A 27051-nucleotide genomic window follows, 5' to 3' on the forward strand; every position below is an offset into this window, starting at 1 on the left:
GAATTAAGTTGACGGTGCACGAGGGCGGCGGTTTCCTTATTGTTCCCTTTTGGTAGGAAACAAAGTCGTAGTCATGACGCTTCATGTTGCCGAGGAGCTCCAGTATACACGTGACAGTTTGCGAAAGGGACTAACGGTTGCCTGGTTTATACTGTGCAGTGATCGGTTTAGGAAAACGAAATTTACTTTTTAGTTACTGCAAGCATACAGAGCTGTTTTAGAAACATTCGCTTCACATCGGAACTCTGAGTGCGTTTTGGTCATCGGGCCTGTAGTAGGAGGGAATATGGCGACGGGTAAATCTCGCGAGGTGAGAGTGGGCACAGTCGGATCTGGCGGGCTGTCGCTTTCCTAAGTTCACCGGCTCCGCAGCCTCCAACATCGTGGAGCAGTAGCTGACAACTAGGGCCAGTAACTGGCGCATGCTGTGCTCTCGCACCGGTACCTAATTCCTCTTTCTTGCTTTAAGCCTTCGCAAATTTTATGTAACAGCCATGTTGGGTGAAACGGGGGTTACGTTGAAGCTTCTCGTTGAAACAAAGGAGCCGAGAGTGGCATCTTCTTAAATTTAGGATGAAGGACTTTCGTAGAGGAAAGTAATGACGCCATAATCGGTCGCTGAAGGCGCTAAAAGCAGTTTTTAGCTCCTTAAAACGTAGTCCTACTTTTTAAAATATTTTTCTTAGACAAGGCTCTGAAACACTCCTTTTCCGTTTAGTATAACGTAATACGCCTCGTGAAGAAAACAATGGATTCTTACAATGTACATACACCCAGTTCTTAAAAACAAGAAACTGCACGTTTATTTTTCCATGGCCATTCTACAACTGTTTTTTTTCGGCGCGTCTCAGAAACCCGCATTCATTAATGTACATTTGTAAAAAGGATAGTGCCACCTCGATGCCATGTACTTATTGTAGAGTCTTTGGGTTGTTGCAACCTATAATAGATTCAGAACAGCGACATGGGTTGCGTTCTAACCACGTGTCATGGGAACATTGTTTTTCCTGCAGTAACCGTTGAGGTTTGTTCCGTAAGCGTTTGTAGCCTAATCTGGCTTGTTTATTTTTCCCGGACCAGAGCTTGTACAAACAGCTCTTCCTGTCTATAATTGCTTGTTACTGGGGTTGCGTACCCTCACTAAGATGGCGCTTTTATCACAGCAGACTTGTAGAATGCCCCTCAAAACATGTCTGCCAAGAAAGACGCGACGCTCGGAAGACTCGTGATGTTAAACGTGCGTTTACCCTCAACCGTCAAAGTGAATGAACTGTTGCTACATTTAATAGCTATTACAAACCCATCAGCCTATTCTCCTGTATGGTTTTCAGTGTAAATCAGCTTCTTTACTCTAGCACTTGCAACATAGGGATAACTTTTAGGGTTAGTTCAAGTAATCAGAACGGAGTGAGCCATGTACATTGAATTGTGCCTAGCAGATGCTGCATGCTAATATTGCTGTAAACTGCGTTGTATTGGAATCGTATCTTTTTTAGGCTGTGTTTTTTTTTGTCCGCTTCATTGAGTTTGTTACTCCTGGAGCAAACCTAGTTTAATTATCTACACGTAGGGTTGCAACCTTTTCCGGAGGATAATATCGATCATTTGTTCATGTCGTAGGGACATTATACCTGAATAGAAATGTATTTAAAGCCCTTTTCTGTATGAATAATTATTGGGCAGGGTTCATTTAGGCAGTTCTGGAACATTTTAAAGTGATTTCGCATTGGATTTGCTCGTTTAAAGCGGAGAAGGGGAACGCTTTGGTGATTTCTTTTATTTTTACCATCCTGAGCATGAAATGCTGGTAATTTCAGTTAAAAAGACGTTCATGTGGCAACCCTACATACACACGTGGGAGACCTCTTTGGAGAAAATAGGTGTTGGCAAAGCCAATAGGTTTCGCCTTCGAGACCTATTGGCTTTGCAACTGGTTTTAACCATACTGCACAGCATATCTGTACTATATGGACTTTTGGGTAAGTGCATGTCCATCTGCATGTTCACCTATTTCTCTTGTATTTTGCATTCTATGTTTAGAGTTTCTTCAGAGTGCCGCATTCTATATTCCTACCTACTTGTTTCCTTGATGTGGAATGTTGATTCATTCGTTACTGCTTCTGTCCTACCATCAACTTATACCTTACTTGATTTGGAAATAAAGACTGCTTAACTTAATTAGATTAGATTGATTACTACAACAATACTACAATATCCCTAATTCTGTGCTGCGTGGCTAAACATTTCTGCTTAACAAAAAAGGTTCTGACGTGTTCTTCTGTAAGCTTGGAGGAGGTAGTTAAAAAAAGGTGTACTTTCGTACAATGTTTAAATGGAAACAAAAAAGTAGTTCTCGAAAAAGGCGAACAGTAGGACACAGTACAACGTCCATCCTCCATGGGTGGGGCAAACACAAGACGAGGCAGTACAGCCCACCCATGCTAATGAATAATAAGCAAGCAATGAGTGACTGAAGCCAACCAAAAAGTAAGCAGTGGGCTAATCCTACTGTAATTTTTCAACATGTCTTGCAACAGACCGTGCATGTGCTGTCTTAGTGAAGACCTAAAAAGTGTTTGAATTTGATCTCTCTGTTGACTTTCAATGAAGTGGAGTACATTTTAGACAAGGGTATAGTGAAATGGCATTTTGTTTAGCATGAGAAAAAAAAAACTCATGCCTAAATCAAGAGTTGACACGTAACACTGCCGCACTAACTAATAGTACCCATTGTTGATGATATTCATATGTATAACATGGCAGACTATATTTAGTTGCTTTGCAAACAGGCAACTTTGTCCATGTGATAACATGAAGTGAACTGGGGGCTGACTTTTGTATAAGTTAGATTTTTGATTCTGGCTTATTGTTCCATCAAAGTTTACTCTAAACTTGCAGAATAGTGACGTGGAGGGGAGTGTAGCGGAGAGGCAGAGAGTACAATGTATTTACAGGATATAAAATCTGGGTCTCCGCTCGACCCTATGCCCCCTCAAATCCTGAGTTCTTTGGATCCCTCCCTACTCCTTATTATTTTGAAAGTCTTGAACGCCTCCCTTTCTGAAGCGATCGTGCCCGACGAATGGAAGCACGCTATGGTGGTCCCATTATTAAAAAAGACCAACTTAGACCCTAACAACCCCTCTAACTTCCGCCCTATTTCGTTGCTTTCATGTTTCTCTAAAATTTTGGAGAAACATGTCAATTCTTTGCTTAATCTTCACGTGGAGTCCTCTAACTTTCTTCATGGTTCACAATCCGGGTTCAGGGCTGGCTTCTCGACTGAAACCACTCTCCTTGGTGTGTCGGAATCCATCAGGCTGAAAGTGGACAACGGGGAGACGGTGGCACTCATTTTGCTTGACTTGAGTGCCGCATTCGACACCGTCTCCCATTCCATCTTGTTGTCCACCCTGAGAGAGGTGGGTGTCGATGGTGCTGCCCTGGCCTGGATCTCTAACTTTTTATCTAATCGCTCGTTTCAAGTCTTTTCCTCTACTTCCATCTCTTCTATCTTTCCCTCTAAGCACGGTGTCCCTCAGGGATCTATTCTTAGTCCTCTCTTTTTTAATTTATATGTGAGACCCCTTGCTTTTTTGGCGGAACAGGCAGGTCTCTCTATTTACTCCTACGCTGATGACACTCAGGTCATCTATTCTCTCTCCACCAACAAACATCTCCCTTTCTCTTCTCTCCAAACTGGACTAAAGCAGATTGCGGCATGGATGTTGGAGCATAAACTAAAACTAAACGGGGAGAAAACAGAACTGCTCCTGTTTGGCTCCGACACCTCGCTCTGGGGCCCACATCATTGGCCACCGGAGATGGGCCCTCCTCCCATTCCAACCTCATCTGCCCGTAACCTCGGGGTCCTCCTGGACAATCAATTGTCTTTCAGGCAGCATGTCGTGAAAGTCTCTGCCACCTGTACTACCATCATCAGGTGGCTTAGGAAAATCTCATGGATGCTGCCGGCTGACACCTTGAAATCTGTAGTCCAGGCTCTTGTCATCTCACGCCTGGACTACGGCAACATCTTACTTCTAGGTGCCTGTAAGGAGGTCACTAAGAAGTACCAGGTAGTACAAAATATGGCGGTCCGTCTGATTTGCAATCTACCCGCCAGATCCTCAGCCTCTTCCCACCTGCGTAACCTACATTGGCTACGGATTGAGAGCAGGGTTAAATTCAAGGCTTTATGTTTTATGCATAAAATCCTGACAGGAAAAGCCCCTCCCTATCTATCTGTTTTGGTGCAGCAATATCTTCCACCTCGTACACTTAGGTCCTCCACCCAGAATAAGCTCAGGATCCCACGCATCAAGAGAGCAAAAATGGGTGGTCGCTCTTTTGCTCTGCTGGCGCCTTCTCTTTGGAACTCTCTACCCCCCCCTCTGCGCTCCGAAATGTGCCTCCTTACCTTCCGTAAGGGAATTAAAACCTGGCTTTTTAATATGTAAGTTCGCTGATTTCCTTCCCTTCTCATCTTTAATATTGTTTCACACCCATAGCGCCGGGAAACCTACGGGTAGCTGAGCGCTCAAGAAATGCAATAATAATAATAATAATAATAATAATGTTGTAGACTGGAGTGGAGCGTGGTTGAGTGCAGAAGAGTGGAACAGTGTTTTAGACTGGAATGGCGGGCACGGAGTGGAGCAGAATGTCGTAGCATGGATTGAAGTGGCTCAGATTGCTCTGGCGTGTCATATAGTGGAGTGCAGTATTGTAAAGTGGCGTGGAGTGGTGTAGTGTGGAATAAAGTGTTGTGGAGTATATTATGATAGAGTGGAGTAGTGTGTCATGAAGTGCCAGTGGGGTCATGTGGTGTGAAGTAAGCATGGTGTGGTAGCGCACTGCCATTACGGAAGCAGATTTTCAATTGAAATTACCATCACAGTTGCACATGCATACATTTGTACTGATAAAAGTAGACAGCACACAAACTATAATGTGTGGAAAACAGCATCGCCTAATGTACTGATTTTGTTTTTATCGTATTAAAATATTTGTTTCCACCAAGCTTCAGAATTACAGAAAAAGTGCTTTGATTGAGATTTCCTGATATATTCTGAAATACTTTCACAGTTAATTACTGGCATTTAAATGTTATGTGCGTGAACAAAATAACATGTTATAACATTTTCTTTCACACACCCCCCTTGTACCCAGCAAAATTGTCACATAAATTCTCTCACTTTGCTGTCAGAGAAAGAAAATTAAACACCAACCTCTCTGACAGAGCGTAACCTAACCTCTGCCTTTGAATGTGCAGCAAATGAGACCAGATAAAAACTAAATTTAAAGGCCTATTTATCGCTAATTCACTTCTGAATTCCAGCACAGTTATTTGTGGGGTGCTTTAGCAACACCCACTCCCCGCGCCTATGACGTGACTTTATTTGAGGAAGAGGATTGTTTAAGTTATTCTAGTAGTAAAAAGCACTGACCAAAATGAACAGGCTGGGAGACGGACCATTGCTCCTGATGCAAGATTGATGAACTGGTAGTGGCAGAGATAAGTAGAATCAGTCCAGCAGATAGATAGGAGGCAGGAAACCTTTTAAAGAAATACAGCATGTTTACTGCTTCCTGAACTAGCCATCAATACAGGCAACTGAAAACACATACTCACAAAAAAGAAAAAAGATTTCCCAGAAAGCAAGCACTCATGAAAGAATAGAAGGAGCCAGTCAGAGAGGTGGTAAACAGGCTATGCTCCAAAGGAGGGACAAAGAAATGCCGGGCAGCCTAAAACAAGTAAAGCCAGCCTAAAACGAATAAAGCCAGCAAATAGAAAGTTAGCATAGCTTAGTTACAAAACACAATGTCAATGGTAAGCATTAGGTGAAATGCACTCCTATGGAAGTTTTCAGTATACCCCCAGTATCCCTGTGCAAGCAGACGAAAGTAGTAGTACCCATTATTGGGAACTGGGGTTATAAAAAGTAATTATTGCTTATTGAAATGGTCCGCCTCATGGGTATATTAAGTTACAGGGTGGGCAGCTAACATTCTTGACAAGCAACAGTTCCATGCTTACCTGTAGGGATGTAGTTGAAAATGTGCATCAGCTTGTGACATTGGTTAGGAGGGATGATACAAAGAGCTTTCATTAAAGCTCGGTATTGATCAAACCTATAAAGGTCTGTCCTGTTTCTTTGCTCAATAGTTAGTCCCACGTATGGTTTCAGGAACCTTCTATTGTCCCTGTTGCTCGAATACCCGACATATCAAAGCCAGAGAAAATATACATGAGCCTCCCAACTAAATTGTTACCAATGTCATTTGCATGTTTTTGTAAACCAATACAATTATTTGGCGTCTGTCCTTATGTACGTTTAAATTAAATTTTCCTTCCGAGCTACTGATACATTTTGTTCAAAGGGGGAAAAACTGCATCCGATTATATACACATATTCTTTACGACTTTTGTTTCTTAGTTTTGCTTTGAAAAATGACCTAGACTTGGTAGCAACAGGACTCGCCACTGGTTTAGGGCGGTTTAGTCCAGCAAGACATATTAATTGAAATGTAAACAAGGGCCTTCTTGGGTGGGGATGCGAGCTGCTCAACACATTCTCGACCGCGGTTAACACGTCGTTGAGCATTGTTAAAACCATTGTCTATGGCGTTTTCGGCACATCTGACCACAGTATGGCACTCCAGTTTTGCTAAAAAGGTTAAGAACATGCATGCTGATTTCCGTTAAGGCATTACCTGGAGCAGGAATGCGAACTCGAAAGATTAATGTCTTGATCTGCCTCTGAACTTAGTTTGAACAAAGAGGACAGTTTGAAGAGACAAACGAGGTATACGTACATGGTGCACATTTAATTATATTTTCGGTGCGATATAAAGCGGCATGCGCCTATATGACTTGTTCATTTCCAACTTTTTATTTGACATAACGAAGTAAAAACTCCATAACATCAGGATTACTTATCATTAAAAGTTGCCTTATACGGTCAGCTGAATATTTCTCAGTGAAGTGGTTTGTTTAAATGTCCAACTAGTACAACCCATGTTGGACATGTCAAAGTTATGGCATGGAGAAAGCTAAGCACGGTTTGTCTTTTGTTACCAAACCAGACTCTTCTAAACCACTCAAATTCACCCTCTCGTTCAGCTAATTCCAACAAAGTGCAGGACTGGCTTAAAACATTTGCTGCCCCTGACAAAATAGCCCATACAGTCCTTTAGTTTGGCCTACAACCTTCGTCTTCGCTGCTTAGTGTACATGTCCCAAGTCCCCTTTCCCGAACCTGAAGCATCATGTTTCTCTCTCACCCCCCTTTCATGCCTTTCAACCTATGCAGTGTTTGTAAGTGTTTTGTGGGAAGTGATCTCATTGAAAGTAAAAACGGGAATATATTTTTTAAAGGGTGAAGGAAAATCAAGGGTAGGTGGATGTGCTGAAGCTTATGGGAAGACAACAATGATTTCTGGGCAGGTGACGTTTTACAAAGGCGAAGGTATGAATTGAGATGTATGCCTTTTCTAAGGGTCAGATCTGTTCCTCTGCACTAGTAACAGGGCTAGTGCAGAGGCAGCTGTGTTGGGGTTAGTTTGCTAAACACAGGCATTTTTTTAGCTTCTTCTGAATTACTTATTTCTACTACCCCTCCTGGGGTATATGCCATCATCCAGATTAATTAATTAATTAATTGTGTGCTTATATAGCGCTGGAATCACTCCCGAAGGGGTACCTCCGCGCTTCGACCGCTGCGAAACCCTTCCTGGCTTCCCTGAGAGATGGTCCCTTAATGGGTATCTCCAGGGTGAGACCAGGCATCCCCGGCGGTCTGGTGGGGCCGTTAGTGAAGATGAGGCAAGCTAGTGCCCAGAGTTGCCGAGTGTGATCGCTGATCAGAGTGGGCACCGATGCGAGAGAATTATCGAGTCCGCTGACCCTGGTCCAGAAACCTGCCGCGTCGGGAATCGAACCCTGGTCCCGGGCCGTCCTCTGCTCTCGGGTCTGCCGCCTCTAACCAGTGAGCCACACTACTTCACTCTTCAGCCACCTCTGGCCAAAGGTTTTCTTTCAATTTGACTCCATGTGTAATCCATCTCCTTCCAGTCAGCCTCGAGGCCTCAGCGCCAGGTGTTTCTTGGCCTTCCTCTTTCCCTCTTCCCTTGAGGGTTCCAGGCTAGGGCTTGCCTGGTTATCTTAAATGCAGGATTGCAGAGGGTGTGACCTATCCAGCGTCTTTTCATGATTTCTTCATGAGCAGTGAGTTGGAAAGTCTGCTGCCATAGGTTGCGGTGGCAGATTGTGTTCAGCCAGCGAGTGTGGAGGATTTTTCTCAGGCAGGTATTGATGAATGCCTGGACTTTGTTGGTGGTGGTCACTGTCGACCTACAAGATTCTGCTCAATACAGGAGGACCGATTTTACTTTGGTGTTAAAAAGCCTCGTCTTGGTTTTCAGCATTAGGTCTTTGGAGATCCAGATCTTCTTCTTTAGCTGAATGCTTTACCGATTCTTGCCTTGAAAACAGTGTTTGTGCCATCCTGCTTGTCTCTAACACTGTCCTGGTAAGTGAACGCACCAACCTCTTCCAGTGCATCACCTGCAAGAGTGACTGCAGTTGTGCTGGCTGTGTTATGATTCAGGATCTTGGTTTTCCCCCTGTGAATGGTGAGACCAAGTTGTATTGATGTGGCTGCCACCTTGTCAGTCTTCTCTTGCATCTGAAGATGGGTATAACATAGTGGAGCTAAGTCATATGCAAAGCCCACGTCGTCGAGCTGCAACCAAGGTGTCCACTGGATCTCATTTCTTCTCCTTGCCCTGGATGTATTCATGATCCAATCTATGGCAAGCAGGAAGAGAAAGTGCAAATAACCCTGGTGGACTCTGTTCCTCACTTGGAAGGCTTCTGCAAATTGTCCTCCATGGACTATCTTGCAGGTCCTCGAGTTCCTGGTGATTCTTACACGTTTATTAAGCACACTGAAGTGACAGAGGAGTTTTCAAAGGGTCTCTCTGACTAAGCTGTTGAATGCCTTCTCATGGTCAATGAAGTTGACAAAGGGGATAGATCCATCACACAGACTAATTAATGATAATGCACAGTGTTGCAATCTGGTCTGTGCAGTATCTATCTTTGTGGAAGCCAGCTTGCTGATCTTGCAACTTAAACTTTATTCTGTTCAGGATGACTCTGTTGAATACTTTGCCTGGGGTTGAAAGATGGGTTATCTCTCTGTAGTTTGCGCAATTACTCGGGACACCTTTCTTGGGGATCTTGATGAGATATTCCTCCTTCCATTCTGACAGCACCTTTTCCTCTGCCCAGATCCTTCCAAACATGGGGTGAAGCATGCCTACAGATGTTTCAATGTCTGTCTTTAGGGAATTTTGTCAGGTCCTGCTGCCTTCCCATTTCTCAGATGTTTAATGGCTTGCCATATTTCTTCTTTGGCTGGCTGTATGTCTGGTGGAGACTTCAGCACTGGGTGGTTCTGCAGTTATTCAAAGAGCTCCACTCATCCTTGTTGTTGGCCTTTCTTGCCTATGATGTATTCCCAGCTTTGCTTTTAACAGGTCTTTCTGGCTTGCTGTATCTGCCAGAGAGTTTCCTTGTAATGTTGTACACTTCTTTCAAGTTTCTATGGCTTGCTGCTTCTGTGGCAAGACCATCGATGAATCTTCGCTTGTCTGCTCTTAAGCTTCTCTTTGCTTCCTTGTTGTTTTTGGTGTGCTCGCCTTGAGCTTTTACTTTTCCTGCTCTTGTTCGGCTGATGTTAACTGTAGCTTTCTTTTTTTTTCTCTCTTGGATTTTGCGGCGAGTCCCAGTGGAGATCCATTCTTTATGCCTGTGTTTCTTGGAAACCAGTACCTCCTGACAGGTTGATGTAACTTTTTCTTTGATCTTCTCTCACTGACTTTCTACTGGGTCTCTGTCATCCTCTTGTTCTTGCAGGAATTGAAAATTATGGGTGAGTATTCACTTCATTTCTATGCATCTTTGGGAGAGGGGTGTTATCAATGGTGTTGGTTTGTCTGGTCCATCCATACTTTCTTCAGCTTTAGCCTAGCCACACCAAGGTGTTGGTCCAATGCCACTTCCTTTCCTCTCTACACTCTCACATCCTGCAGAGACCCCAGAAACGTGTTGGCAATGCAGACATGGTCAATATGATTCTCTGTTGAATTACCCAAGACATTCTCCGACCATAATCCACTGGAGATAACTATTACATGAGGTAGGATACCCACACCGGTTCCTACGTGGCGACTTTGGCCGCAATTATTGGAAGATTCGGTGTTTCGTGCAGATTCCTGCACACAATCAACCGATATTTTACTGAAAATAGCAACACAGCGACTAACATGTTAATAGAATGGGATGAGTTTAAGGCAGTATTAAGAGGCAGGGCGATTAGTATGACGGTCGGGGCACGACAAGAGCTCTTCACCTCTCTGGTGGACACAGAAGCGCAAATGGGAAGGTTAGAACAGTTGATGGCGCATGACGACACACAGAGGCGCTCCAAGAAAAGCGGATTAAACATGCAGAACTGTTGGAATCCCTTAGAAAAATAGACTATCAGGAATACACTCGAAGAACACATGTAGACGCGGATAAGGCAGGTACCTTACTAGCCAGATTACTACGAGATGCCCCTCCCACAAACATGGTTACTGAAATCAGACAGGAAGATGGCACAAGAGTATGTACGCAAGGCGAGATTAATGAGGCCTTCAAGACATACTATGCTTCATTATACAGTGCGCCTGAGGGAGTGCCCACGGAACAAATGGATGCTTTTTTATCCACATTGCTGTGTCCAACGCTGCCGCCCCGGCGCAGAAGGACCTGACGGGGCCCATCACCCCACATGAATGAATGGTGATTTATAATGCGCAAGAACTTAACCCCGAGGGGCATTAAGGTGCAGATAACAGACAAGAAGACAAAAGAGAGCAGAAAGAGAATACGGTCCGGTTAATAGGCATGGGAGAAGAGCCATGTCTTTAAGAGTTTTCGAAAGACCGGCAAAGAGGATTGATCAGACAGTTCAGGCGGAAGCGAGTTCCAAAGTCTGGGAGCTAAGAGGGAGAAAGCTCTTCCTCCCCATCTTGCCCTGTTAAATCTAGGGACAGTAAGCAGGTTTCTGAAGGAGGAGCGAAGAGATCTGCTGGGGATATAGGGGCTAACTAAAGATTTAATCCCTTCCGAACCTGACCCAAATATCGCCATATGGGCCATACATAGAAGTTTAAAAGAAATCCTGGCTTGGATAGGTAGCCAGTGGAGATCTTTTCTGGCCCTAGTGGCAGATAAGCGCCTAGGAAGGTTGAGAACCAGCCTAGCAGCGGCATTCTGGGCCACCTGAAGACGTTGAATCGATTTTTTTTTTATTAATGCCACCATAGAGCGCATTACAATAGTCAAGCCTGGAAGATATCAGGACTACTGTTGACTGTTTAAGTGCCTTCAAGCACAGATAAGGGGCGATCTTTTTTTTAGTGTCCGAATGATGGTACAGCATGTGGCCACTGTTTTGTTGACCTGTAGCTCAAATGAGCGGGCCGGATCCATTAATACGCCCAGGTTCCTGGCAGATTGTGCCGGCTGGGGGCAATCCCCAAGGGAGTCAGGCCACCAATCTTTGTTCCACGACTCATGACTCCCTCCAAAGACCAAGACTTCGGTCTTCTCTCCGTTCAGTTTGAGATGGTTACGTATCATCCATATTGCTACTGCTTCCATACATGCTCTAAATCTGGGGGCGGAGTCTTGTATAGGCTGGGAGGTGGAGACGATGATCTGGGTATCGTCGGCATAAGAAAGTACTTGATATCCAAAAGATCTTACAATTTTAGCAAGAGGGGTCACATATATATTGAACAAAACAGGGCTCAAAGCTGCGCCCTGTGGGACCCCACATTGTACCGCCTGAGAGGGAGACAAGAATTTTCCCAGTTTTACTCTTTGTTGTCTCTGATGCAGGTAGGAGGAAAGGAGATTCAGAGCACTGCCCCCGACACCTATCTCCCTCAGTCTGTCGACCAGGATTGAGGGGGACAGGGTGTCGAAGGCCGCCGTGAGGTCCAACAGAACCAACAAAGCCTCTGTCTACCCCTGACCTGATGTTATTAGCAACTACAGTGAGGGCCGTCTCTGTGCTATGGGCTGCACGGAACCCATGTTAGGAGACGTCCAAAAGTTTATGGGTCTCCAGGAATGAGGTCAGGTGACCGTTGATGTATGTTTCAAGAATTTTGGCCCGGGCAGGAAGTAAGGAAATAGGCCTAACATTTTTGAGAACTTCAGAATTCAATGAGGCCTTTTTTAACAGGGGTTTAACCACTGCGGTTTTCCAGACTATGGGGAAGATCCCTTCAGTAATGACCATATTCATAATCTCCAATAGAGGAGGAAGAACAACCTCTCTACAAGCTTTGAGAGTTTTTAAGGGGCAGGGGTCTAGAGGGGAACTGGACTTGGTAGTGTCGAGGAGACGGTTAAGTTCTTCCAATGACATCTTAGGGAAGTTAGTCAGACGGGAGCAGAGACTTGCTTCCGAGACCACGGACACAACCGGGCAATGGGGTGAGGGTAGAGTGGAAGGTTGCCCGGTGTTCAGGTCCAAATTTAGTTTTTCTAGGGCAGTGTGTATATCTGCTATTTTAGTATGAAAGAAATTCGCGATGTTATCACATAGCGCCTGTGTCTCAACCACTGAGTTAACGACCCTGGGTGAGGATAAGGAGTCAATGATTTTAAAAAGCTCTCTCGAAGATTTAAGTGCAGCAGTGCTGTTAATAAAATATCTCCTTTTTTCTTCTGTTATCGCCCTTTTATATTCCTTTAAGGCCAGTTTGTGCTGGCTTTTCTCCGGAGCATTGGGATGGGCAATCCCGGATCTTTCTTTTTGTCTACATTTCTGCCGTAAAAATCTAAGTCTTTCAGAGTACCAAGGGGCAGAGGGACTCTTCCTGGCAGAATAATGTTTCTTAGGTGGTGCTAGAGTGTCCATAGCCATGCTCAATGCCCTGGACAAACTACAAGCAGCAACATTAGGGTCTGACCCATGTGAAGAGATAACCTCTGTCAAAAAAGGAGCTAAGGATATGTTGTGAACCTCTCTAAAATTCCTTATGGTTTCCCATGTTTTGGCATTTTTAGGTATAGGGGAAGGTGTGATTAGATGGAAGGGAACTGCCCAGTGGTCTGACCAGGATAGCGGGATCAGCGGTTGAGTCCCCACCCTGTTGTCATTGGAAAAGATACCATCTAACGTGTGCCCCGCAAGGTGTGTGGGGACCATCTACCCGTTGGATGAGGCCACAGGCATTCAGACCCTCCACCAATGCCATAGTGTCAGGGTCATCGGACTTTTCAAGATGAAAATTGAAGTCACCCAGGAGGGTAAACTGAGGCCTGTTAATAAGTGGCTCTAAGATCTCAAGTATATCATGAGCAAATGGGGCCCTGAGGCCCGGGGCCTATAGCACAGAATGCCAGAAAAAGAAGATGTAGGGGCAAACTGTATGGAGAAGTATAGAGCTTCAAATTTATCCGAGGAGGAGGAGAGGGGTTCAATACGACATGTGAAACAATCTTTGCAGAGAATTCCCAACCCCCCACCTCTGCGCCTTTCCCGGTCCATTCGGACCAGTCCATAGCCCTCAGGAATGGCATCGACCAGATCCGGACCGGCAGTCTCTGAACCCCAAGTCTCAGTTATAAAGACCCAAGGAGGTTCCCTTATAGATACGAAATTTTTAAAAGCTACGTTATTTTTAACCAGTTTGGGGATCTAGTATGATGGCATGGTAATGGTGGAGGTCTAAGCGAGAGTAGCGTGGCTAAGGAGTATAGCTCACCATTGGGTGGGAGTGCAGTACGAGTGACCGTCTCCCTGGCCCCTGGCGCATGAAATCAGGACTGCTATGAAGGGACTTCCTTGTAATAAGACCTCTGGTATGGATGGGCTTCCCATTGAATTTTATGCTGTGTATGCAGACACGTTGGTGCCCAAGCTAGTTGAATTGTATAAGGCAGTGTGGGATGCGGGTGAACTGCCCCCTCACCACTGCTCAGGCACTGGTAGTATCACTGCCGAAGGCAGGCAGAGACCCCATGGACATGGCTAATTACCGCCCACTATCACTGCTTCCCACAGAGTATAAAATACAAAGTAAGGTGCTCGCTAACAGGTTGCAACCATCCCGCTCACGCTTGATACACGTGGACCGGGCGGTGTTCCTGCCAGCACGTAGCACTTCCCTAAATATTAGGAAACTGCATCATTTGACGTCGGAAACGCCGAAGCACTTTCCACACGCAGGTTGTCTCTCCCTAGACCTGAAGCAAGCATTCGATTTCTTGCATTGGGAATATATGCTCAGGGCATTACCACGGTTTGGGATACCTAAGGGATTCATGAAATGGCTCCGGCTGCTGTACACTGCTCCGACGGCGAGGTCAAGGACGGGCAGACACGTCTCGAGTGAATATTTGGTACGCAGGGGGACGAGACAGGGCTGCCCGCTGTCACCCCTGATTTTTATACTGGCTCTAGAACCCCTGTCGATAGCTATGAGACAGACATTCCCGCATATGAGAATACCACTCGGACACACCATACACCTCTTCTCGGCATATGCAGACGATATAATTGTTTATCTTCGTGACCTACGCCAACCCTTAGTACCAATTTACGACCGCTAAGGCGCTTTGAGACCATGTCCGGTTTGGCAGTTATTACCAAGTTGCATGCTTTCTTCTTTGTGAACAACGATGAAGCTGTGGAAGTGGAGTTTGGGGACACAGCCCTGCAAGTCGCTCCAACTATATGTAAATACTTAGGCATTCAAATATATAGAACCCAAGTCGATATGCTGGAGGGTAATCTTGACGGAACGGTACGTTCCCTACGATCCAGTGTCGCTTTTTGGACCTCCCTGCCCTTATCCATTATGGGCAGAGTTGCAATAACGAAGATAGTCGTATTACCACGCTTGCTCTATTACTTTACAAATTTGCCTATCATGGTGCCACTATCCACTTTCAGAACACTAAACACGATGATTGTGAAACTAATATGGGGCACGGGGCGATGACGTATTAGCCTGTGGAAACTGCAGGTAGGAACCAGTAAGGGAGGGCTAGGGATACCGGACCTCCGGGCATATTATTACGCTTGCCAGTTGCAATGGTTGTCGTACTGGGTGGCGGAGCGTAATCTACATGAGATAGGATACACTGATACAGATGTCAGTAACGGTGCGATGCACGCTCTTTTACTACCCAGACAAAAGTTACCCCGAGGTCTGCCTCCATTGTTAGATACCGCACTTAAGTGCTGGAAGGCGGCCCTAAAGTATACGAAGGCGACCTCAACATATGCGAGCAACATTCCATTGATGGGCATCCCGCTCAACGTTGGTATACTCACTAAACGTAGGACAACACCCTGGACAGAGGCTGGCGTTACTACAGTGGCGGATCTTTTCGGTCATGGGGTCCTGCTGAACCATGACACGTTTGTCCATGAAACGGGTGCACCACATGACTTATTTATGTTACATGCAGCATTGCTACAATATGTTAAGAAACATTGGGCGCCACAGGGCCAGGAACCAGACCAAAATGAGTTGGTAAAGATGGTGTACTACATGGGGGGAGGAAGACATTTGATCCGCTGGATTTACCATGGGATCAGCACACATTCTAGGCTACCCTTAGACACCCTGCGTGAGACCTGGGTGGAGGAGATAGACCGGGAACTGTCGGATAAAGAATTGGCAGTGATCCTGGAACACCCCAGGAAGGTGTCCCGGAACTCGCGGTTCAAATTCATTCAAACCATGGTACTACACCGTGCATACCTGACCCCAGAGAAACTGGACAATGTTCCCATGGACAAAACACTCTTGTTCTAGATGTCACATGGAGATGACTCATGCATATGTTGTGGACATGTACTAAACTAATAAACTACTGGGTCAGGATAAGAGAAATTGCAGGACTGGCGGCTCAGCTTACGCTACGAGATACTGTAGAGGAATGTCTGCTATGACTACACAAGCACAGGTCAAAACACAAGGTACAATATCGATTCTTGGATCTGGCGTTACTTCTAGCTGTTAGGAATATCATGATGCGTTGGAAGTCTAGTAAACCTCCGGAGGTACACACCTGGCATACGGAAATGTTAAAATGGGGCAATGCAGAGGGCGCAGCGCTGTGTAGAGAAGAGGCGCGAGGGCTCGAAGGATACCAATACCACTGGAATGGGGAACCATGTTGGAAGAGCTCAAATCCGCAGAGATGGATCTGTCAGCTTAGACTGTATCCATGCCTGTAGGGACGCTCATACCAATGGTCCTTACCTTATTACATATAGAAAATGATATAGTTGTGTTATACCTTACTGAATTGGATAAGATGATATTGGGGTGTACATGTATTGATGACAGTGCTGCATATGGGATGTGACCACAGTTTTGGGTGGGAGTGGGGGGGGATTATGAGGGAGGTTTTTTGAGAATACCAGTCAGAAATTGTTACCCAAGAACTCTGGCGGGGGTCGAAACAAGAATGTTTGTGGGCCTATTGGATTGTTAACCTAATATGACCGATACATATGACTGTATATGGTACTTAAAAATCAATAAAAATATGTTTAAAAAAATATGATTCTCTGTTGAATGGTCTGGTGACACCCACGTTCCCTTGTGTATTTTTTATGGGTATACACTGCCGCCTATCACCAGACTCTTCAGGGCACAAAGATTTGCAAGCCTTTCACCATTCTTGTTCATGTCGCCGAGGTTATTGTTGCCCATGACTTCTTCGCGCCCATTGTTGTCTCTCCCAATATGGCATTGAGGTAGGTCCCCCTTCAATTAGATGATGTCTCTCTCAAGGTATTTCTCTAGGGTGGACTGGACTCTGTTGGGACATGGGTGGTTTGACAATGTGGTGTAGGTGCAGCGCTTGAAAAAACTGCTGCACATAAACGTGGAGTGTAGCACAGAGCTTTAGGGCATCATAGTCACGCATGCAGGAACTTATCATTTGGTGGATAGTATCAAAGGTTAATGTTTGTAGATCATTATGGATTTGGTTTATGGAGTCACCAGTAGTATCAGAAAGACCTTTGATACCACTGTTAAACCACCAACAGACTACTGTATGATGCCACCTTGGGGCGATATGGGAACCCGCTCTACGACTGGAACTGGTAAGCCAATATGGAGTAATACAAGACGGAAAGCCAGGCAAATCCATGGCACAGTTCTTAAGAAGGACTGTTAAAACACCAAGAGTGTACAATATGGAGTCCACCTTTGGACGATATGTGGACCAATTGACGCATCACCACATTAGCGTCAGGCATGTAAATACATTAACATGCGGCATCGGGTTGGCATGAAACCATTAGGCATGAAAGCATTAGGCCTAAACAGAAAACCAGCCATGTAGGCATTAGGAGAAAAGCTTTATCATCATCAATGCAGTAGGCATACAAACAGTGCATGCATAACCATCAGTGGTCAGCCTTAGAGGAAAACATTGTCAGTAACATAGAGCATTAGGCAGGAACATCTGCAGTAGGCATAGACCTGTGAACATAGAAACCTATTAGGTATCAACTCAGCGTGAGGCACATGGGCCTAAACACCCGGGGCATGGATACCCTATAAGTATATTAGGCATCATTAGGTCATACTTCAGAACAATGTAATCTTACAGGGACCTGGAACATCACATTGATGTTCCAGCACATTCACCTGTCATTTGGCAAACTTGCATGAAAATCAAGTTATGCAGAACACCAATGATGTAAGCATTCGGGGGAAACGCGAGGCATCCACCCGAGCATCAGTGCATTATACATAAACCTTAGGTTCATTATGTGGAAACATACTAGCATCTTAGGGGTATGACACCACCTTAGGCATAACGTCAGTCATCATCCTCATTACATTAGGTCTTAACCCCAACAGTGGACATAGAATGCAGACCTTGTTGCATGACATTGGGCAGAATCATCTCTGCATAGGTCATAAGCCAGATTAGCATAAATGCATTACACCAACATAAGTATATTGGCCACCAACGCTGCAGTTGCGACGACCAGACAGTCACTGGCGCGTGGGAGCTCCCCTTTTGAGCTCTGAAGTCACCCGGTGCCCCAAGTTAGAGCAGTATATCGGCCCGCCACTGCGTAGCTTCAGGACCTCTGGCATGTTGAGTCCCCTTAGAGACTCTAGGGTTTCAAAATGCCCCCTAGAGGAACATGGGCACCACTGACCAATTGGGAGCCTATCTCCGGGACTCCTGAAATCAAAGGTAGGCCCAATGTTGCAGCGGCCCCCAAAAGAATACTGGTACCAGGGGTGGGCAGTGTGCCCCGTCACCACCTCTTCCCCAACCATGGGATGACTGAGCCCCACTCACCGGGCTCCTCTTGTGGAATCTGCTCTCCCCTGTTGCGGCCCCCGGCAGACTCACTGGTTCGTCGTGGGCTCTCCTGGCAACCTCTGTGCCGGTCCCAGGCACCGACAGTGTGCCTCAGGGGTACCCGCCTCTCCGTCTCCTGTGGCAGCCTCAGCACGTGGGGCTCTCCTCTCTCGTGGGAGCCCCACCAATGCAGCGCTTCTTTCGACTTCACCCGGGCCCCCTCCTGGGACCCGGGACTTCGATGCAGAGCATGTGGGCTCCGGACTTACAGTTTCCCCTGTGGCAGAGCGGGCTTCCTGTTGGCGCACCAGCAGGCGCCAATCTCAGCGCGGCTCCCGTGACATCACAGGGAAGCCCGCGCGGCGCTTCTGAGCCCTCCTGGGCTGGCTGCAGTGATCGTGCAGGTGCGTCGGGACTTGGGCCCGCGGCGGTGATTGCCAGTGCTTTTGAAAGGTGGGGTGGGCACCTGCCGGTTTCAAAGATACTTGAAGGTGCGGGGTGGGCACCCGCTATTTTCAGTAACATATAAAGCGGGTGGGCACCCGCGACAGGTTGCCAAATGCGGGGCGGGCTCCCGCTGTGTAAATAAGCATAAAAAAGCGCTGCAAAAACACTGGGTAGCCACCCGTGATAAAAATTAGCATAACTGCAGCGAAAATGCGGCACACGCGGGTTGGGCTCCCGCTTACAGGCAGCACAGGGAAATACCTACGCTGGGATTCCCTCCCCCAAACTGCTCCACAGCGTGCTGCGAAACATGCAGCTTCTTCCGCTAAAGGGGTAGAAATATAGCGCTCCTCTTCTGGCGATCGAGAAGAAAAAGTGCCCACGAGGCACTAGAGTGCTGGCAGGCGAGTGTAGTCACTTGTAATATAGCGCTCCCGGGTGCTAGAGGCCAGGAACCAGTTAATGCAGGGCAAGATCAGCAGCCAGTAGGGCAGCTCACTAGACCTGAAGCAGCAGTTCCAAGGAACAGTCATCCTCCATCATGATGACAATCCTGCTAGCTCAGCAGTCTCCACTCCAGCAGAGTCTCTTACTAGCCCTATGGACAATAGAGGGGTACAGATGGGCACAGGGGCCAGCACACAGGCCCTTGCAGTGGTATCTCCTGGCAGGGTGTCCTCTTTCAAGCAAAGTCAACACACAGTCTGACCCCATGGAGGCACAGCCCCCCTATATATACCCCCCTCACCCCACCTACCAGAAAGGGCTAGAACCTTCTAGAAGGCTCCTGGCAGTTCCAGTTCCAACTGTCACTGTGGTGGAGGTGTAGGGCACCCTGTCACTTTGAACACTAGACCGCCAACCCACCTCATGCAGGCGGCACAAAGCACACAGCAATGGCGTCCATTTTAAAAGTGACATTTCCTTCACTGGTGAAAACAAACCTCTGCACACCATTGCGCAGCATTCAATCACGCACATACAGCAACAAGCATTGGAAATGCAATAGGTTTCGCATTAGAAAAGTTGGAGCTATTGGTCTTGTAAATGACAAATATTTTATTTATGTGTTGCTTTTTAAAATAGCTAAATGGATAGCTTTGTCATTTACAATGCCAATAGTTATAACTTTCGCGATTAGGACACCTATAGCATTTGGAATGCAACAAGTTTTGTATTTACGTGACTTAGATGGCAGCTCTGGTCGTTAGGCCACATCTCTAGAGAGCACGAGAGTGCAACAAGGAAGAGAAGCACGGAGAGGGAGCCCAAGAGTGAAGCAAGGGTGAGATGCACGGACAGGGAGCCTGAGAGTGCAGCAGGGGACAGAAGCATGGAGAGGGAGACAGAGTGTATCAGGGGCGATAAGTACGGACAGGGAGCCCAAGAGCGAAGCAAGAGAGAGAAGCAGGAGAGGGAGTCTGAGATTATAGAAAGGGAGAAGATGAGTTTGGGAGAGAGGCATGAGAGGTGGAAGGCAGAGCAATGGAGATAGACCTGGGAAAGGAGTAACCATGGGGGAGATGAAGATGAGAACAACAGGGAAAAACTAGTGGTGTTGACTAATGCCGAAATGGTATAAATGATGCTGTGTTAGTGCTCATTGACAATCGTGTGTATCTTGAGGAGAGATGGGAGAGGGACAATCGTGTGTACCTCGAGGAGAGAGGGGAGGGGAGAGAAGGGAGAGTGAGAAAAGAGGGGAGAAAGGGAGGAGAGTGAGGGGAGAAAGGGAGGAGAGTGTGGGGAGAGGGTAGAGGAGAGAGAAGGAAGAGTGTGGAGGGAGAGATGGGAGATGGTAGAGGGGAGGGGAGAGTGAGGAGAGGGGGGAGAGGAGAGAGAGGAGAGAGAGGAGAGAGGAGAGTTGTGAGAGGGGAGAGTGGTGAGAGTGGAGAGGGTGGAGAGTGGAGAGGGTGGAGAGGTGAGAGGGTGGAGAGTGGTGAGAGGGAGAGTAGAGTGGGGATAGAGGGGGAGGGGAAAGTGATGGGAGAGTGAGGAGTGAGGGGAAAAAGAGAAGGGAGCGGAGTGAGGAGTGAGGGGAAAAAGAGAAGGGAGGGGAGAGTGATAGTGAGAAGGGAGAGTGGTGAGGGTGCATACTGGTGAGGTGGGATGAGAGAAGATAGTTGTTATAGGGGAGAGTGGTGAGGGTAGAGTGGTGAGAGGGTAGAGGGGTGAGACAGTAGAGGGGTGAGAGGGCAGAGTGGTGGTGAGAGGGCAGAGTGGTGGTGAGAGGGGAGAGTGGTGGTGAGGAGAGTGGTGGTGAAGGGGGAGAGTGAGGAGAGGAGAGAGTCAGGCCTGGAGAGAGTGAGGTGAGGGGTGAGTGATGAGAGGGGAGAGAGGCGAGAGAGGGGTGAGTGAGGAGAGAGAGAGGGATTGGGGAAGGAGTGTAGTGCTGAGAGGGGAGATGGGGAGAGGGGTGGGTGAGGAGAGGGGTGAGTGAGGAGAGGGGATAGGAGTGAGTGAGGAGAGAGTGGGATTTGAGACCGGGAGGGGAGAGTGGTGAGAGGGGAGAGGCGAGGGGAGAAAGGGGAGAGAATGAGGGGTGAGTGAGAAGAGAGGGGGGAGGGGAGGTTGAGGAGAGAGGGAAGATGGGAGGGGGGAGTGTTATTTTTCACTTTTCAAAAAGCCTTTTAAAAAAAATCTCTCGACCTCTCAATTTATCGACCGTGGCAGGATGCAAGACTAAGGTGACCCTACCGGGATTCAAATTCTAAATGTGCAGGTCATAGATTGCTCAGCTCACTGAGCTATCTTGCCGATGTACGCTGGACAGCGTTATATTTCTTATAATTTAATTCCCGGCGGAGTTGTTCATTGGGCTTAGATGCGCTGCTGGTCCTAGGTGTGACCCCAGGGCTGCCATTACCCAGCACTTTGACTAACGCTTCTATTCTGTCTCCGTCTTCGTGTATATAACCCTGTGTAAATCAGCAGCGCTGCCGCCGTCTCGGTGCTGCCTCCAACATTATCCGTGACCGGCGGCGAAGCACTTTAGCTCTCACTTCAGTTCAGTCGACTGTAATGAGGTCACACGGCAAGCGGAATACCGCAAGTCCTGTCAGGAGAGCTAAGTAGACGAGAGAGATGGCAGCTCCGTGGGGAGAGCGTGGGGGAAGGTGCACAGCGAAAAGAGGAAAAGGGCACGCGGAGAAGGCGCGAGGCGACAAGCGACAAGGAGGAGACAGACAGAAAGAGATAGGAACCTGGGAGGAAAAAGTAAGAGAAAATTTTTTAAAGAAGAGATCATGCTGAAAATAAAAGGGTGAAGAGGGAGGTGAGGAAGTGGAGGAAAAGATTCACATGGAAAGACAAAGCCTGCTTCAAAAGTGACAGAAATTAAAGAGGAAGACACCGAAAGAATAAGTAACTAGCGGAAGAAAGAGGATGGAAATAAAGTATAGAAAACAGGGAGAGGAACCCAACGATAAAATAAACAAGAAACAAGTTAAAAGAAAAGAAGACACGGCTGGCCGGCCGTGAAAATAAAAGCACAGCCGGCAGGCCGTGAAAGCCTTTGATGCCGCAGGGGGTGGAGCGGCAGAAGAGAGGGGGGAGGGGAGGTTGAGGAGAGAGGGAAGATGGGAGGGAGGAGAGTTATTTTTCACTTCTCAAAAAGCCTTTTAAAAAAATCTCCCGACCTCAATTTATTGACCTTGGCAGGATGCAAGACTAAGGTGACCCTACCGGGATTCAAATTCTAAATGTGCAGGTCACAATTCTGCATCGATTGCTCAGCTCACTGAGCTATCTTGCTGACATACGCTGGACAGCGTTATATTTCTTATAATTTAATTCCCGGTGGAGTTGTTCATTGGGCTTAGATGCGCTGCTGGTCCTAGGTGTGACACCAGGGCTGCCATTACCCAGCACTTTGACTAACGCTTCTATTCTGTCTCCGTGTATATAACCCCGTGTAAATCAGCAGCGCTGCCGCCGTCTCTGTGCTGCCTCCAACATTATCCGTGACCGGAGGCGAAGCACTTTAGCTCTCACTTCAGTTCAGTCGACTGTAATGAGGTCACACGGCAAACGGAACACCGCAAGTCCTGTCAGGAGAGCCAAGTAGACGAGAGAGATGGCAGCTCCGTGGGGAGAGCGTGGGGGAACGTGCGCAGCGGAAAGAGGAGGCGACAAGCGACAAGGAGGAGACAGAAAGAGATAGGAACCTGGGAGGAAAAAGTAAAAGAGAAAAAAATTTAAAGAAAAGAACAGGGTGAAAATAAAAGGGTGAAGAGGGAGGTGAGAAGGTGGAGGAAAAGATTCACACGGAAAGACAAAGCCTGCTTCAAAAGTGACAGAAATTAAAGAGGAAGACACCGAAAGAACGAGTAACTAGCGGAAGAAAGAGAATGAAAATAAAGTACAGAAAACAGGAAGAGGACACCCAACGATAAAAGAAACAAGTTGAAAGAAAAGAAGACACGGCCGGCCGGCCGGCCGTGAAACTGAAAGCACGGCCGGCCAGCCGTGAAAGCCTTTGATGCTGCAGGGGGGGGAGCGGCACCAAGCTGGGCAACAGATGGCTGACAATTTGATGCTGTGCACGCACATTTTAGGTCAATGCGCTTGCGCATTGACCTAAAAGCGCACGGGCACAGCATCAAATCGCCAGTTAGTTAAAGTCTGTTTAAAGCCCTATAGTCTCGCTCCGCTTAATGCGCATGTGCATTGATAGGTCACAAGACCTAAAAAAAGGGTAGGGGGGAAGGCGAAAATGCTCGGGATGACCTGCAAACAGGGCCTAGTCCAACAAATATGCCTCAAAATTCCTGAGTATGAAAAATATCCAGATATTCGGTGAAGATTAATTAACCGTACCTATACACCCAACTCATACAAAGTTGGTCACGAAGAAAAATGAACCAAAGAAAAACTGTCTAAAAAGAGGCCACTCCTATCGACAACGGTGGTTCCTCCGTGCACATAGAAAACACTGTGTTTTATCTTCAAGATTTAAAATAACTGTGGAAACTATCTGAGAAGCTCACAGCTAGTTGAAAAGCAATTGAAAAGCTCTCTCAACCCAAGATACAGATACGGAGTCAAATGTCCTTAATGTCCTGATGAAGGTGTCCAGACTGATTAGCACCGAAACGCCGCGTCGACTTTTTTACACTTTGACTGTAATTTTGTATATTGTGTTACCACTTTAGGTGGTATTTTAAATGTTTTGTATTATGTTTTAGAATGTAACCCAGTTGGGAGGCTGAAAATAAATTTTGCACATCATTTTTATACTTTAGGTGTATGTGCCAGTTACTTTAGTGTACTTTAGTTACTTGCTTTGACTTAGCTATGAAGCTGGTTTTGTAACACCCCTACTACCCTACAGAACCCCCCGCCCCCCCTCCCCAAGATTCTCTCAGCGATCCTAGTCTGCTACAATTACTACAGGGACTTCCAATTTCCTTTGACCAAGTCCAACAAATACAGTACTGCTTGTATCTTACCTAGTATGGGTTGTAGACACGTTATTTGTTATAAGTTCTGTTGATTGTGTTATGGCCTACGTTGATGAGTTATGCAACTGTATGAAATGAGCCTACAGTGAAGCAAATGTGATAATCACCTAAGGTCGCCATTGTTGTTTGCAAATGTTCACAAACATCTTAGCATCAAAAATGTACATCTATTCCTTCATCAGCATCACCATGTACACTCCATGCATCTAAACCACCGTACCATATGTCGTCCATTCCCAAGGCCTCCTACATCCCCCTCCCGTTTATTCTACACAAATGCTATACCCTCCACCTGACTTGCCTGTGCAACACCTTCCACATTACAACATCACCCAAACCACCATAATCTGCACCTTTGTTCGACAGTAAGACAGCATATGGTATTGTTTATCTGCCTTTTACGTGTTTTTTTAGAGTGTTTTATATCTCTAGTCTGGTTCACGTAGAATAAAGCCAGCAGTTGGAAAGCAGAATGTCAACCTGTTATAATATATACTAATGCAATTATTCACAGGTAAAGAAAATGAACTATGCTAAAATAAAATTTAATTATTCTGTGTTTTATTTCAGAAACTTCATGCAAATAAATGTCTTGTGTTAATTAAAAGAAAATGAATGGATCTAATGTCACTCCAAGAGTGAAAGCTTGGCTTTCATCCACATGGCATGTTAAAGTTCCCGACCACTGGGTGGAAGCATGTGTGGACTGGATCCAACAAGAACATAATAGTGTTAACTTGCTACCAGCACAGATTAACAAACTGGTATTTGAGCAGTGGCTTCTCACCGACCTGAGGGACCTGGAATATCCTGTACTACCAGATGGCATTTTAGAGGCCCTGAAATTTGAACTAAAGGGGTTTTATTCTGTCCAGATCGATTCTCTTGTAGATGTCAGTCAACCTGCCTATTCACAACTTCAAAAGCTAAGAGGAAGAAATAACCAAAATGAGCAAGTGTCAGACGCTACCCAAGTATCGCAAAAACCATGGGAAGCAAGGCCCACTCGAATGTTGATGCTTCAATTAACTGATGGGATACAGCAAATTCAAGGCATGGAATATCAGCCTGTATCCGTTCTTCACAGTAACATCACTCCAGGTACAAAAATGTGTTTGCAGGGGAACATTACTTGTCGTCTTGGTGTACTTTTGCTGAAACCAGAAAATGTGAAACTACTTGGTGGTGAAGTGGAGGCACTGTTTGAGGAAAATAACCAGGAACGGGTCCTAGCCGGATTAATTGGAGAGACTGATTTACCTCCTCCAAACAGAGTAAACAACCAACAAGCTCCCCCAACAGCTGTTGACGAAATAGGGCAGGCTCTTGGACCTTCAGATGAAGAGCTGCTTGCTAGTCTTGATGATAATGTGGAATTTCTAGCGAACAACGAAACTGCTTCAGATAGTGGCTATGGTAGCAGAAGCAACATCACTAGCTACAGTCCAACACAGTCGCACTCTGTGACTAATGGACGGTACAATCAACAGCCAGACCCAAGGGTTGTTTCATCAAATGCAAGCGAAGAACTGGGCCAGGATGATGACCCCGATGATTACTTCCTTGATGACGATTTAAATGAAGTATTGGGTGATGGACATGATTTGGAGGATGACCTTTTCTTGGAAGAAGAGATCCGGCGAGAATGTGCTGAAGCAGAGATGACACATACTCAGCTCAACAATGACCACAAAGACATACCAACTGGAAGGTTCACAGAGTTGTCTATATCTTCATCTTTAGCTGATCGTTTCTCTGAACGGATTGGTCAGAAGGACCCACATGCGGATTTTGACCAGTCACCTTTTACATACATTTCACTCTTACTTGCCAACAATAATGAAACACTAACAACTGTACAAATCAAAGGATTTATTGTAACTCTAATAGGAAATCTCACAAACACCAATGGTGTGTGGTGTATAAAAGCAACAATCTCTGATGGAACTGCTTACCTGAATGTAGATTTCAGTGACCGTGTTCTAGCTAAACTAATTGGGTTTTCGGTTCTAGAAATGAAACAGTTAAAGAAGGATGCAAAGCATCGTGAAAAACTTGCAGCAGGCCTGCAGAAATGCCAAAGAGAACTCACGGATCTATGTGGAATACTGACCATTGAATTTAACCCATCTACAGCAAAAGCAACTGTCATAAATATTCAAGATGTAAACCTGGAAGTTTTGGAAACGTTGAAGAAACGTTTATAACTGAGGGATGATAGCAAAAATTATAGTTCTGTTATATGCGCTGGTAACATGACCAGGTTTAAGATTCCAGTATATTTTTAGACTCCATTTCATAGACATTTCAGTATCTTAAAAGCAAACAGTAAAGTGAAAACACTTTTATTTTCGAAGGTTTTAACAATGTTTAACATGAATACTGGCAAATAAAGATTACCTATAAAGTAATGTTAACTTAAATGGTTTCCTTATTGGTGCTTATAAAATGTGGATCCTTGCGATGTTGCAAGTTGTGCGATCTAAAAAAAGTGCGGGGTGAAAGGAATTATAACACACAGGGTAGGGAAATTCTCTTCATTTTTGTGACAAAGTTTATAATGAGTGGAGAATGTGGTGTTCCTTCAAGAGTTCTTTTCTGATGCTTTCTGAAGTGCTGGGGAGAGCTGGAGTTTGTTACTAAGAATTACAGGGGGGTGTTATATATTAGAGAAGTGTTTCATACCATGGGTGCATAGCTTTAGAAGCCATT

General features: G+C 46.0%; 1 protein-coding gene across 3 annotated transcripts; it reads left to right on the forward strand.

Annotated features, from left to right (window-relative positions):
• The first annotated feature begins 280 nt into the window (after nucleotides 1-280).
• On the forward strand, nucleotides 281-26750 carry RMI1 (RecQ mediated genome instability 1). Of its 3 annotated transcripts, none has more exons than XM_086961312.1 (2): nucleotides 281-441; nucleotides 24910-26750. In XM_086961312.1, the coding sequence occupies exon 2, from the start codon at nucleotides 24951-24953 to the stop codon at nucleotides 26544-26546; it is 1596 nt and encodes a 531-aa protein (XP_086817438.1). In that variant the 5' UTR covers nucleotides 281-441; nucleotides 24910-24950; the 3' UTR covers nucleotides 26547-26750. The 3 variants fall into 3 exon arrangements, with proteins under 3 accessions (XP_086817438.1, XP_086817439.1, XP_086817440.1); XM_086961313.1 differs by lacking the exon at nucleotides 281-441 and adding an exon at nucleotides 1878-1979; XM_086961314.1 differs by lacking the exon at nucleotides 281-441 and adding an exon at nucleotides 9878-9944.
• The last annotated feature ends 301 nt before the right edge of the window (nucleotides 26751-27051 follow it).

Source organism: Lissotriton vulgaris, chromosome 3_1 (assembly GCF_964263255.1).
Source record: "Lissotriton vulgaris chromosome 3_1, aLisVul1.2, whole genome shotgun sequence".
Classification (NCBI taxonomy): Eukaryota; Metazoa; Chordata; class Amphibia; order Caudata; family Salamandridae; genus Lissotriton; species Lissotriton vulgaris.